The 13,813-nt window shown below is 30.7% G+C and overlaps 1 protein-coding gene across 2 annotated transcripts in view; it reads right to left on the reverse strand.

Annotated features, from left to right (window-relative positions):
- The window catches only part of LOC129247306 (scavenger receptor class B member 1), a 94,625-nt gene that overhangs the window by 15,316 nt on the left and 65,496 nt on the right, over positions 1–13,813 (reverse strand). For both annotated transcript variants that reach the window (XM_054886385.1, XM_054886384.1), the window contains exons 5-7: positions 3,485–3,685; positions 2,546–2,773; positions 2,341–2,458 (exon numbers count right to left, since the gene is read on the reverse strand). In XM_054886385.1, coding sequence (XP_054742360.1) covers positions 2,341–2,458; positions 2,546–2,773; positions 3,485–3,685 — 547 coding nt within the window. The remainder of the gene's footprint in view (positions 1–2,340; positions 2,459–2,545; positions 2,774–3,484; positions 3,686–13,813) is intronic.

Below are 13,813 nucleotides of genomic sequence, written 5' to 3' on the forward strand. Positions count from 1 at the left end.
TTAAACACCCGAAAGGGTGCAAAAATGCACATACATAAGAAAAATAAAATTCAGCATATTAAATATTTTGATTATCATTGGTTTTTGATTATCACTGCCATCATACATATCACCTAACTTCTCTCTACAATATTTTTGGCTTGGCAATTTAATACAAAAATGCAATATTTGAGTTATTACATATACAATACTCAAATATATTATATGTATGTATATATTTATATAAAAAAAAACATATATATGTATGTATATAAGGTACACTAATACACTAATTTAAAAAGTCGTCAAAAAGTCAAATACTTTGATTGTCACTGCCAATCTAACCTCATTGCACAATTTTACTCTCTACAACTCTTTAACACAGCTTAATAAACAGTTTGTTTTCATAGCTAACATAAATAAGTTTGAACGCAGAAAAAAACATTTAAGACATATTTAATGCACATTTAATACACATCAACATGCCTCCTTCGCCGACCTTCCACCACTCCATCGCACACCCATCTCCGACCTGCCTTACCGACTCACTTAATTGCATCGCATTTAATACGCTCTTTATACGCTATTTAAACAACAAACATAGCACCGTTAGCTGAGTGCGCATCGCGTGTGGCGAAAAAGCAATGAGCTTCTCTGTTATTGTTGTTATGGCGTAGCTTGTGCACTGAGTAGTTGTATTCAAAAAAAAAAGGAGGGAAAAAAGTATTACAAAAAAAAAATGCTTGTATGTAAACATAAACACAGCGGCATGTCTGGGCGCGCTTCAGGCAAACGGAAAATTTCACGTGCTGACTATTGTAGTCACGACTATGTCACCTGCGCATACGCTCCTCATCACATGGGATGATGGGATGTATGTATGTATGTAAGTGAACGCGTTAAACATGCTACGAATACGAGCTTTCTCACATTGTAATTACATATTTATACAGTTATGTACATACATACATATGTACGTACATATTATTATTATTTTCATTGCGTTTTTTAATATCACTATTATTCACATTATTTGTGTTTGTCGACTTGTGTGCACGCACGCTCGTATTTTTCATAAATTGCCTGCAATTGTGCAACGTCATCGCGTCCATATTCGTCAATACGTTTATTTTCCGCGTGAACTTTACTATTGCACTTTTTCCATCGGTATTTTTCCCTAGGGTGTTTTTTTTTATTATTACATACATACATTTATATGAAGTTTGACACTTGGCTGTTTAGTTGATGGAGGCGCAACTGTTGCTGTGCGTTCCTTTGCTATCTACGTTCAATGTTAATTGCTAGCTTCTAGTTTGTTTTTGTTTTTCGCCGAATACGAGTACAATAAAGTGCTAATTTGTGTGGTTTAAATTGCAGGTGTAGTTATCAAACTGTTATACTGTTATTAGCCATTAGCTATGCGTTGTGGCAGTTACAAATGATATGCTGTAGCAATATTTTTCTAACTCATGCGCCTTTTATGGCCAGCACAGTGCATACAGTAGTAGATTTTCCTTACTCTTCCGCATGCAATTCGATTTGCCTCCTCATTTTAATCATACGTTGAGCCACATATGTACGTACACAGCGGTCGACTCGTTGATTCATGCGCATTGCCGCGCTGTTTTGATTCTTAGAATTCTAAGCGCTGGCATGTCATCATTTCAATTGAATGAAATTAATAAGCAACAACAAAGCAATTAATGGAATGTGTAAAAGTGCAAAATGAGAAATTATCAATTGATGTTTTTGCTTTTTTTTTGTTGTTAGAGGCCATATCAAATACAGACTCTTAATAATTATCATACTTGAATATTCCTTTGATTGCTTTGTTTATAACTACAACTGCTGCGATTTCTTGTTTCCTTGTAACTAACCTTTTTGCTTAGCATTTTTTCTCATTTAAGTAAATGCAAGTCAACCGATGGTCTTAGTTTCCATGCAAACATCTCAAACATCTAATAACTCTATCATTAGCAGACAAATATTAATGCATTAAAAGCGCTAATAAACAATATAATTTGAATTACTACAAGCACTAGACACATTTAGTTATTGTGCAAAGAAACTAGCGCATGCTAATTTACTTATTTATTTACATGTGATTGGGATGTACAGCACATAGCAAGTTCGTTGCTTAAGTCTTTCGCACATGCGAGCAGTACGAGTAGGGCTGCTCATTACTTATATTTATAGGTGCATGATTAATGACAGTAATAACCACTTAAACCTATTCACATACATATAAAATGTGTGATTGATATGCATGCATGCACGCGCGCGCACACGTGTGAACACCCGCATAATCACATCACACACAACAAACAAAAAAAAAAAACGCACACAAACACAAACACTTACCCTTTCTGCAAAAGCACTTGTTCGCCTCATTGTTGATGCCATTATCGAAAGCATTTTCCTCGAAAACATATTTGTAGCCGGTGAGACTGCCATAGGTTTGTGGTTCGCCAGTACGGTACTGAGGTAGTGAGGAAAAGCGAAATGACAGTTATTAGGCAAATAAATTACACACAAAAAAGTCTTATTTGTTTGTGTGCAAACTTACCAAATTGATGGGCCGGCACATGCTCTTCCTGAAGAACTTAATAGTATCATTGGGTTGTATGAAACTCTTGAATTTCGTGCCATCTGAGGCCAGCTCAATATTGCTGCAGTGTTCACCATCCCATTGTGGCAAGTTGGTGCTGCCACGATAGGTGGCATATAGACCAGAAATGCCAGGATTTGTGGCGCCGGTGTAGAAAGTTTCATAGTCTGTGCTGAAATCGTACATCTGTAGGCAAAAGGGGGGGAGAGGATGTAAAATGTAAAATTATTAGTTATGCCAACAGCAAATCAGTAAAGCTAGTCATTGTTAGTAGTTATTTAAACAATTATGTATTTTTTGTGCAAATCTTTTATTTATTATAAATTATTTGCTTTTCATAGCTTAACTTCGCAACTTTATTTACTTTTTTTTTAATGCTAATCTGTGAAATATTAGGTAACAATGCGTTGTGAACTAATTTATGCCAAATCACTAAATAAATTAGTTTTACCCTTCAGGGGATGTACCAGCAAAGAAAATATTTGTTATGAAATTAATAAGAAAAACAAAAATAAACAATCGATTTCCGAATGCAGTGAAAGCAGCACGAAGATGTTGTTTTTTAAGTAACTAATTTAAATAAATAAATAAAAAAAAAAATAAATAAAATAAATTCACTGCATATTAATTAATGAAAAAAATTCCATTCAATTATACAAATATATTAGGGCAGCTCACCATTAGGTGCAGATTACCTGGCACCCTGGCATTAATAAATTAATAAGGTAAATATTGTGGTACAACATTTTTTAAAATTGCATCAAAACTTTCAACTTTTAACCTTCTTTAAATTTTTAAAGTTTTTCTGCGCGTACAGTTTAATAGCCCCTTGAATTTTAGTATGCAAAGTGCAAATTTCAAGTGACTACAAAATACCGAGAGAGAAGTCTCACTTACCCGATCGATTAGCCCAACTTTCTCGAACGATATCCAATTGGAAAAGAACGTATTGCCCAATGTTGTAAGTGATGAGGAATAACCAAACATAAATTCCTTGGCAGTCATGCGCACAATGGGCTGCGATTTTGATGTAGCAAACAGTGTGCGTAAGCCCATGCGAAGAAATAGCGGCTTATCAGCGGTCAAGTGGGAAATGGCCTGAAAGAAGGAGAAATGAAGGAGGAATTAGTTAATGGCAGCAGAAGTTTTATGATTTTTTTTGTTTTAATAAAGTATAGCGCACCACAATCTGTGGGTTTTGTGGTTAAAGCTACTTAATTCGACTTTGCACTTGCTAACTGTTAAAAAATAAGAAAAGTATTTTACAAGCGTAAGTTGACTTTCCGGTATTCTTCTGTTTGATGGGCGTTTTTATGATTTCTTCATGAGTTTTTAGAATTTTTATTAAAAAAAAACACATTTCTCACAATGTCTCGAAAACGATATGTTGAATGAAAAAATGATGAATGTTTTCGAGCACAGCGGCAAATTTTACTTAGAAATTTGATAGCTTAGTGACAGTATTGTAAAGTTCATACTCTTCCTCTTTCGGATCTCTTAAAATTCATCAATGAATCCAAGAGATTTGTGGAAGAGTGGCCTCAAACTAATTTATCCGTCTTACCATCCACATTTTTTTCCTATCTCTATTCATTCTACTGATATCTATCCGATATGGACTTGTCCAACCCCCAACAAATCTAATCTAATCTAATCTAATCTAATCTAATCTGACAGTATTGTGCTTTTTTCACTGTTAACTAGTAATATTTCCTCTTTGCTCATCAATAAACTATAATAAATATAGGCCACTTCTATTCGCCATTTCTCCGCACGCCATCTCTAAGCTCGATAAACTTGACGAAAAATTTGCATGAGAAAGCAACAACAATTCGCCGCTAGCGAGTATGGCTATAGACTGGTATAACGCACTGCCTTACCAACACATGTAATTCAAGGCAGCTTTCTTCCCGCGTTGCCAACATTTGTTAATTTGTACAGTTGCTTCATCTATTCGCCACTTGCTAACTCTTGGCGAAAAGAAGAGACCCTATATTATATATGTCAAAAACTAACGGCTACTATCAGTGCTCTAATATTGTAAACATAATTATAATTCCCAATCAATTTGAAAACTAGAAACTTTTTATTTCCCCATTTACCCTATTCACTAAAGTGATTCTATTTGCACATTTTCCCGGCCCTTCTAATTGTTACCTTAACTAAATATTTATTACGTGTTTTATTTAAATAGCTTTGAAATATTACATAACTGCCAATTAAAAAGTAAAATAAAGTAGGATTTAATTTCTTCTCTATAATTAAAGGCCTTGCGCACATATTGGAAATTGTGTGTACGTGTGCCTGTGCTTGGACTTGGGCTCTAGAAAATAATCCAATTCAAAGATATTTAATTGAACTCCTATTAGCTGCAAAATGTACACATCAATAATGCATAAGTTGACGGCTGCATGAGTTGTGATATTTGCATTTTTTTTCATTAAAGTGCCGTGAAAAGGGCACTCACCACCATGTCACACCACACACATTGTATTGTGTTGTGATTCGATTAACGGATTACTATCGCAAGCGTCCGACTAGTAATTGCTAATTCACGAGATTGGTTTTTGGGGTGGTGCTAACAGCAAATAGTTCTAGAAACTTCGTGTAATAAAATTATTCATTTTTATTGATTTTATAGATTTTTTTATTAGCTCGCTATTGGAGTACAACATTGATGTGGAAACCGACTTGTGATAAATAAGTTTTGTAATTATATGGATATTTTTTTTTAAATTCGCTATAGTGCCTGCCTATAGCATACGAGTATGAGCTATATTTCATTTTTGGATTTGTACGCACGTACAGTGCTGGGACTGTGCGCACCTTTTTTATGTGGATATTTGACATTTATTGTGACTATACATTTATTGTTCATTTGCTACTTTATGATGTCATTACTGTCATGATTATTATGCTAGTTCAGCTGAAACTTAAATTTATTGCAGATATTAAATTGCTGATAAATTATATAGGTAAACATAATTTTTTAGTAGTATTTAGCAAATGTACAGCTGTGGTTAATTTTGGGCATTCTAATGGGGACAGGGTGACATAAAAGTAAAGGAATTTTTGTTTTTTTCTTGAAATCATTAATAAATATTTTATTTTCGACAGCATATTGGTTGCACACAGTGCCTCCAAAAGAATTCGGATATTTAATCAATTTTGATTTTTTTTAAGCGTATTGGGTGCACACAGTGCCTTAAAAAAGAATTCGGATACTTAATAAAAAAGAATTCGGATATTTAATTTAATTTTGATTGTTTTTTTTTCAAGCATATTGTTTGCACACAGTGCCTTAAAAAAATTCGGATATTACAATTTTTTTTCTAAATTTACTAACGTACAGTGTCTCACAAAGCTATACGCAAGTTTGTTTTTACACTAATGCAGTAGTTTATTCTTTTTGTCACGGAAAATATATCACACGAAATTTATGCGAATTTGTTTTTTGGATTTAACTGGAGTAATTCCTTTTTGGTATCATGCATGCGTACACTGCTTCACAAAAGTATTCGTAACTTTTGTTTCTTTTATCTGACGTGTTTGTGATATGAAATCGCAAAATTTATTAGCTTTACGTATTTTTTGCCTTTTCCGGAATACTTTTCTGACTACATACAGTGCCTCAAAAAAGTATGCATCCAATATATTTTCTAAGTGTTTTTTTGTACTCATACCAGTATTTCGAGATTATATTTTATTTATTTTATATAGTGTACCGCAATACTTTTTTAAAAAATACAGATCCTCAAAAAAGTATTCCTACATTGCATTTTATGCGTTTTGTTTTTGTACGCGTATTTTATTGCAGCAGTTGGGCTTTCACGTCTATTTGCTAGGATACAGTGCTTCACAAAAGTATTCGCAAATTTTATTTTTACACAATTTAGAAGCAAACTTACTAAGTCGAAAACCTTGTATTGCCAAGAAAGAGTAGTTATTGAGTTAAAGCGATATGCTACCTGAATAAAATAATGAAAATAAATTGTATTCATCTAATATTTTCACGCGTTCGCTTTAAGGATATGAATTCGCGCAATTTGATTTTATTGAAATCTTATGCTCACATGTGTTGCTTGTTAAAAAAACACCTAAATTTTAATAAATTAAATGTAGTAAAAAGTTTTTTTTATTTTAATTTAAAAAAATTATTTAATTTTTAGAAAAATTTATTAAAAAAAGAAATGTTTAGAAATGTATTTTTAGAAAAATATTTTTTTTATTTTAAATTTCTAAATTTTTTTTTTAGAAAAATATGTTTTTTAATAAATTTTTCTAAATTAAAAATTTTTTAAATTAAAATAAAAAAATTGTAAACAGAATTACAAGGAGCTGCTGGCATTCTCTCTGAAAAAAACCCCAAAATTTTGTTACATACTGTTTGAGTTTACCAGTTATCTACTACAACAGAATGCATACATACAGATATACATACTTTTATGCAAAACATTTATTGTTATAGTTTTTTTAATATTCGCATTTTAAATAGTCTTCACTTTATTTTACGGCTTTTCGCCAGATTTTATCCAACCCTTGCTGTCAATAATGATTTTATTAACTTATTTTGATGCGGCATCGAACTCGTTGGCTAAGCGTTAGTCTGATTGACTGTTGTGTGATTAACTGGAGAGACGAAAATATTCTAACGGAAGCAAAGCACCAGCGAAAAAGCAGCAAAACAGCATTGCCAGTAAAGCAAAAAAAATTAATGCTGTGACGCGAAAACATTCCTTAATGCTGGTAACTTTCCAAACAAATAAGTTGTTGTTATTATATTGTTACTTTTATTTATTATAATATCTCAAATGTCTGATTTTTAATGAAGCTATAAATAATCAAGATATTATTTTGAATCGAACATCAACAAGTATATTCAAGTAAATTTAAATTTAATATCCATTTGGAGGCATCAAAATTCCACCCCTTTCTTGTATTTGTGTTTAGCTATTAGCTGTTCTAACCATTTTGCATATGCATAAATATGTTTTTTTCAATATATGAAATATAAATGAAAATTACCATAGTAATAAAATAAAAAAAACGTCCGTTAGCTTATTTGTTCGGATCGGAACATAAAATTTGCTTACTTGGCGCGAAATAATGCCGCATGGAATAAATACAAATAAACGCACTTATCTATGTCCAAACGAGTTCGGGTTCTTTGCTTAAGTCTTTTGTTAGCCAGAAGCACCTTATTAAAAATCACGCCATATAACTTGTACGTACTTGTACGCCAGCAATTCCAACACAGTTGAGCGGTGTATGCAAAGCGAAACAGTTATTTAGAGTATTAAAATTTTCCAAGCGGGCGATTGGAGGGTTGTGTGTTGGTTGTATGACGTCACTGACAAATTGCTATGTTTTGACAATAAATCCACGTCTACATTTTTGGTATGAAAACTTGATAGGAAATTTTAATAATTTTGCTATTGAACAAAATTAATACCAAATTAGTATTTACATATGTATTTGCTCGTAAGTTTTCAACGAGTTTGTAAATTTTTACAAAATAATTCAGTTATGTGTAATTAAAATGTTTTTATTCATTTTTGTATTCAACAAAATTGGTTATGAATTCATATTTAGATTTATAATTACTGGAAGTTTTTCAACGAGTTGGTAAATTTTTCCACAATTACGTAATTATATAAAGTGGCGCTAAATTACTCATCCTAACGGAAAATTTATAATTTTTGCAAGTGACGACACACGTCAATCATAGGTATTTGATGCTTGTGAACGAGACAGCTGCAGTAGGCAAACATTTCTATGGCAGCGGATTCTACGTTAACGGAATGACTCGGGTTTTTCCCGACCAAGGGCTGCCGCCCCAGTAAACTAGCCCTGTCTAGTGTACCGTACCCCAGAAGCAATGGAGCGCGTAAAGATCAGAATAAAGACGTTCAACACGCAAAATAATTTTTTTATTTAGTAAAAATTTATGCAAAAACCAAATTGGATGAATAATTTTGCGCCATCTACATAGCCAACTAAACCGTTTTAAGAGATTAATGCCGTTTCCACGACAGTCGGTTCTACGTTACCGAAACGACCCGGATTTATATTCGCCCAAGGACTGTCACTCAAGCAGCATTGCCCGTATGTAAGTATGGGGAATGTTTATGCTGCCACAACAACAACAACAACAAGAGATTAATGCCCGATTACGGATTGCTTTTTTTTGTCGTTTTCTTAATTCTAACTTTACTTCAATTGATTTCATAGAATTTTCAAACGCTGCGAACTCAATCCAGCCAAGACATCGAGTGGATTCTTCAACACGAACATCAGCTCTTGTTTTGATCAGAAGCGGCTTAGCAGTTGGAATAAACATAATTTTAATCTGTTAATCTCAATTAAAATCTGTTCAAAGTTGTCGCAAAGTCAGAAGAAGAGGTCGGAAGAGGAGGAGGTGTATTCTCTCATGAACTTCTAATCACTGTGGTGTATCTCAGACGGAGAAAATCACTATCGGTTAGAAAATCTGAATATTCCACGTGCTTCTAAAGACCACGAACTGCTGAGCCAACACACTTTCGAAGCTACTTTTTCCAGTAAATAATTTCTCTTGCTATTTGAGTGGTTGCTGGATAGTTGGACTTCCGCTCAGCTCTGTAAGCGAACAACAGTTAGTATGTGACGAGAGACTTATAACTTAGTATTTTAATTCAAATTGCCTTCAATCAATTAAATTTTTAATTCAGTTAATTTATAATTCATTTGATTTCTAATTCATTTAATTTTATTATATTAGTCACATATTTATGTGTTTTAATATTTCATCTGTTTTAATAAACTTCAAAGCAATAAGTCGCTTATTTCATGCTAATCTTTACGCAAACATTTCATAGGAAATACTACAGCGGCGAAGTTGACAAATGTACTTGTATGTATGTACGTACGTACGTATAAATGCATGTATATATGTATGTATGCATTCATATGTGTACATAGAAACAGTAGCAAGGCGATATATTAGTGAGTGACAGCCAAGCTGTCATAGACAAATAAGGCATTAATCATATCCACATAAGCCTAAGTAAATATTGCTTTAGCACTTTTTGCTTTTTCCATTTTGTTGTTTTTTATCTCATTGACAGCTTGCACGCTATTTTCGCTAAGTCATAGTTACATGCGAGTACATATGTGAGTATGTGTGTGTACTTATACATATGCAACAACTTGTTAAGTATCGTAAGTGTCTTAGTACTCAGTTTACTGCACCGTCCAAGTTCAATTCACTTTATTTAGAGTTAAATTTCAGCCGGCTTAGTTGACAATTAGGCCAAGTGACACATCGCATGGAATTTTTCGAGTCTGATTTTGTTTTTTGTTTTTTTCATTTCATTTAGGAATATTTTTAATGTTTTTCTGCTTGTTTATTAATAGCGGTAATGTTTGTGGAGAGAAATGTTTTTTGTATGCACCTTTTTTGTGTTTTGTAAAACTGGGGAAGTTTTGCTGATTGTTTACATTTTTTAAACACATTGCATATGCACATATTTCCATATATACTCGTGCATCACACACATGTGAGTATGTATGTATGCAAGAGTTGAATGGAAATACGAGTTTGTAACGTTTATTGACCCAAGTAAGTACTTTTTTTGGGGGTTTGTTATGTCTCAAAAGGCAATGAATAACAATAATGTAATTTAATGGTTTGTTTACATTTTGTTGAGCCATTTAGAGGTTATTCTGATACAGTTGTGGTATTCACTATGTTGCGGTGGCCGTACAGAGTGACGCAAAATTAATCACCCGCCTAACGTATTGACACTTGTGAAATAGGAAGCTGCACTATAGAAACAGATGGGTAATGGAGCGCGTAAAAGACAAAATAAATATTTCCAACACTCAAAATCTGTTTTTTTTATTTAGTGATAAATTATGAAAAAACAAATAAAGACATCAATCACTCAAAATATTCTTTTGTTTAGTTAAAAAGTTATTAAAAAAAATCGATTATTAATTTTGCGCCGCATTCGTGGTTAAACTTTGTGTTGTATATAGGTTAGGTTAGGTTAGCCTGGTTGGCATCAAGCCACGCATAGACCTTTTGGTCCCTAGCGATACCAGATGGAGACCGACCTCTGTGAATATCTAAAGTAGACATCATGCAGTATGTCAGCGCTTTTGGCGAATCTAAGTAGGGCTGGGAGCTCCGCTTTTGAGACGTCCTCCAGACCCTCAAACAATGGGGCTCCCAGACATTTTAAACGCGTTTTTATAATGCCGAAGAAACACACAGAAGCTGTTCTAAAGTTTCGTGTTGTATGTTGTATATGAATATAAAAAAATATAAATATTCAAAGCAAAAACAATTTTCATAATTTTTTTTTTTAATTTATTTAGATGTGGAAGAGCATTAAATGCAAAAGACGTGCAAAAAGTTTTGTTCGCATTTTTTAGCGCTATTTTTTATATTCACTTAATTAAATTATTTTTCTTTTTCGCTTTTACTTTGTTATTTTACTTTATTTTTTATTTTGCTGTACTTTATTTTCTTTGATTTTCTTTTATATTAATTTATTTAATTGTTTTTATTTTTTTGTATTATTTTATGTGTTTTAGTTTATTTTAACTTAAGCTTTTGGTTTTAATATGTTCAATTTATTTTATTTTAACTTTATTAATTCGTACTTCTTTTATTTATTTTTTTCATTTACTTGAATTATATTAATTTATTTTTTTCCCAATTTTTTTATTTTTTTTTAATTTTTTTTAAACTACTTCATTTTACTTTATTCTCTTTTAAGTTAATGTATATTTTGGTTTGTTTTCGTTTATTTTAATTTATTTTAAAGTTCCTTATTTTATTTTAATTAATTTTTTACATTATTATTTTTTATTTATTTTAATTTACTTCTATTTTAAATTAATGCATTTTTTGTTTATTTCAATTTATTTTATTTTAAGGTAATTTATTTTATTCTATTTTATATTTTGTTTTTTAACTTCTTTTCATCTACTTAATTTTATTTTAGTCAATTTCAATTTATTTTATTATTATTATTATTTTTTGTTGTTTTTCACGCTATTTTATTCTTGTTTTATTTTAATTTAATTAATTTTCTGTTTTATTTTTTTACATTATTTTTGAATTCACTAGTTTATTTTATTTTTTTAATTTAGTTTCTTTAGTTTCTTTTGTTTAATTTATTTAACTTTTTATTTTTATTTATTTATTTATTATTTTTCATTTGCTTAATTTTTTCCAGCTTAATTTTATTTTAACAAAAAAATTTAGTTTATTTTATTTTAATTTATTTTTTACATTATTATTATTTTTTTATTTATTTTAATCTACTTTATTTCTTTAAGTTAATGAAATTTTTTATTTTCGTTTATTTTAATTTATTTCAAAATTCTTTGATTTATTTTATTTTATTTTAATTAGTTTTTTACATTATTATTATTTTATTTGTATTTTTTTTTTAATTTACTTCTATTTTAGGTTTTATTTTATCGTAATTTATTTTATTTTAATATTATTATTTTTGTTTTTGCTTCTTTTCATTTACTTTATTTTGCTTTATTTTATTTTAGTCAATTTCAATATCTTTTATTAATTGTTTTTTTTCTTATTTTAGGTTTTTAGGTCTTTAGTTCTTTATTTTATTTTTTTAATTAATTTACTTTATTTTAGTTTCTCTCGATTTTATTTTATTTTTTCTATCTTAGCCTGCCGCGAAATTGCCATTTCCCTTTGTCTTATATAAAATTAAATTATTACGAATAAAAATGTCTACCAATTAAATAGTTTAATTCAATTTCAATAACAAATTTTCGAAAATAATTTAACCCTTTAGCCTATAGCCACGAGTCTGACTCGTGGTAAAGAATTTGTGCCATAAGCGAAAACAACGAGTCTGACTCGTGGTAAAGACTTTGTGATCAATTGATTATGATTACTTCCTAGACATCTTAAAATTACTATTTGTACCTAAACATTGTTTATTATTTCACAATTCCTTTCGTTGCATTGAAATATATATGTTACGAAAAGTATACACTTTGCGCCAGTTCGGGTACACGGCTGAACAGTTGAATGGCACGGCGCGCGAACGAATTTCTTGCGTATTATAGCTCGCGCAATTGGTAGATATCGTGTAGGCTAAGGGGTTAATACCACAAAGTTGTTTTCTATAAATTAGTTCTGAGTACTAATTTTCCAATAAAATAAATTACCAGTAATTGCAGCTCAATAAATAAATTAAAGTTAATATCCACAAAGTAATTAAATTATAAAATTATTACGCCTGAATGCGAACGCTTATTATTCATAGGCAACAGCGAGTTAAATATTTTTAATGCGACTCGGGAAAACCATATAAAAATAGAGTCCGTTAAAAAAAAATTAAAAAAAAGACGCCAAGTGTGAACTAAGACATAATTTCTGCGTTGTAATCTTCTCATAAAAATATGACTTTCAATAAATGTGGCTAAGGTTTAGTTTACACACAGATGCAAGGGATGATAAACTTGCAAATTGAAGCTGCTTTAAAGCGGCAAAGTTTGTTAGGGGGCTAATAATCAAATGGAGTGGCCAATTGGCTAACAAATGATGCGGTTGAAAATGAAAAATAAGCAAAGTGAAACCAGATTGAGTTGCGCTCATTACTAGAGATCATTTGAGCATCTCTATAAAAGGCAATGGCCTAAGAGCAAAATTATGCTTAAGGGTAATCAATGTAAATTCGCCTTAACGAAAAACGCAAAAATAATTATTCGTTTACCGCTTCTATCTGATTGCATCTGCTTAGGTGAATACCCCTACGGATACCAGTATTTTGTTTACATTTTGACTGCCGTTTGGAAAAATAAATCGGTGTCATAAATTTTGTATGCTCGCACTTAATACTAACAGTATAATCAGCTTACATATTTAAATGCCAACCAGTTTGATGTATTTTGTTTTTATCGCCAAAATTATTAATAAACTGGAAAACTATATAAAAAAAGAGGATATTTTTACGCTTTTATTTTTATTTTTAATTTTATTATTTTTATTTTTTTATTATTTTTATTTTTTTATTAATTTTATATTATTTTTATATTATATATATTTTTTATATTTATATTATTTTTATTTTTTTTATAATTTTAATTTTTTTATTATTATTTTTACTTGTTTATTTTTTATTTTTATTTTTTTATTGTAATTTTGTATTTTTTACTTCTTTCTAAGACTTTTTACGTTACCTAACTCATCTACTA

Source organism: Anastrepha obliqua, chromosome 5, assembly GCF_027943255.1.
Source record: "Anastrepha obliqua isolate idAnaObli1 chromosome 5, idAnaObli1_1.0, whole genome shotgun sequence".
In the NCBI taxonomy this organism is placed as follows: domain Eukaryota; kingdom Metazoa; phylum Arthropoda; class Insecta; order Diptera; family Tephritidae; genus Anastrepha; species Anastrepha obliqua.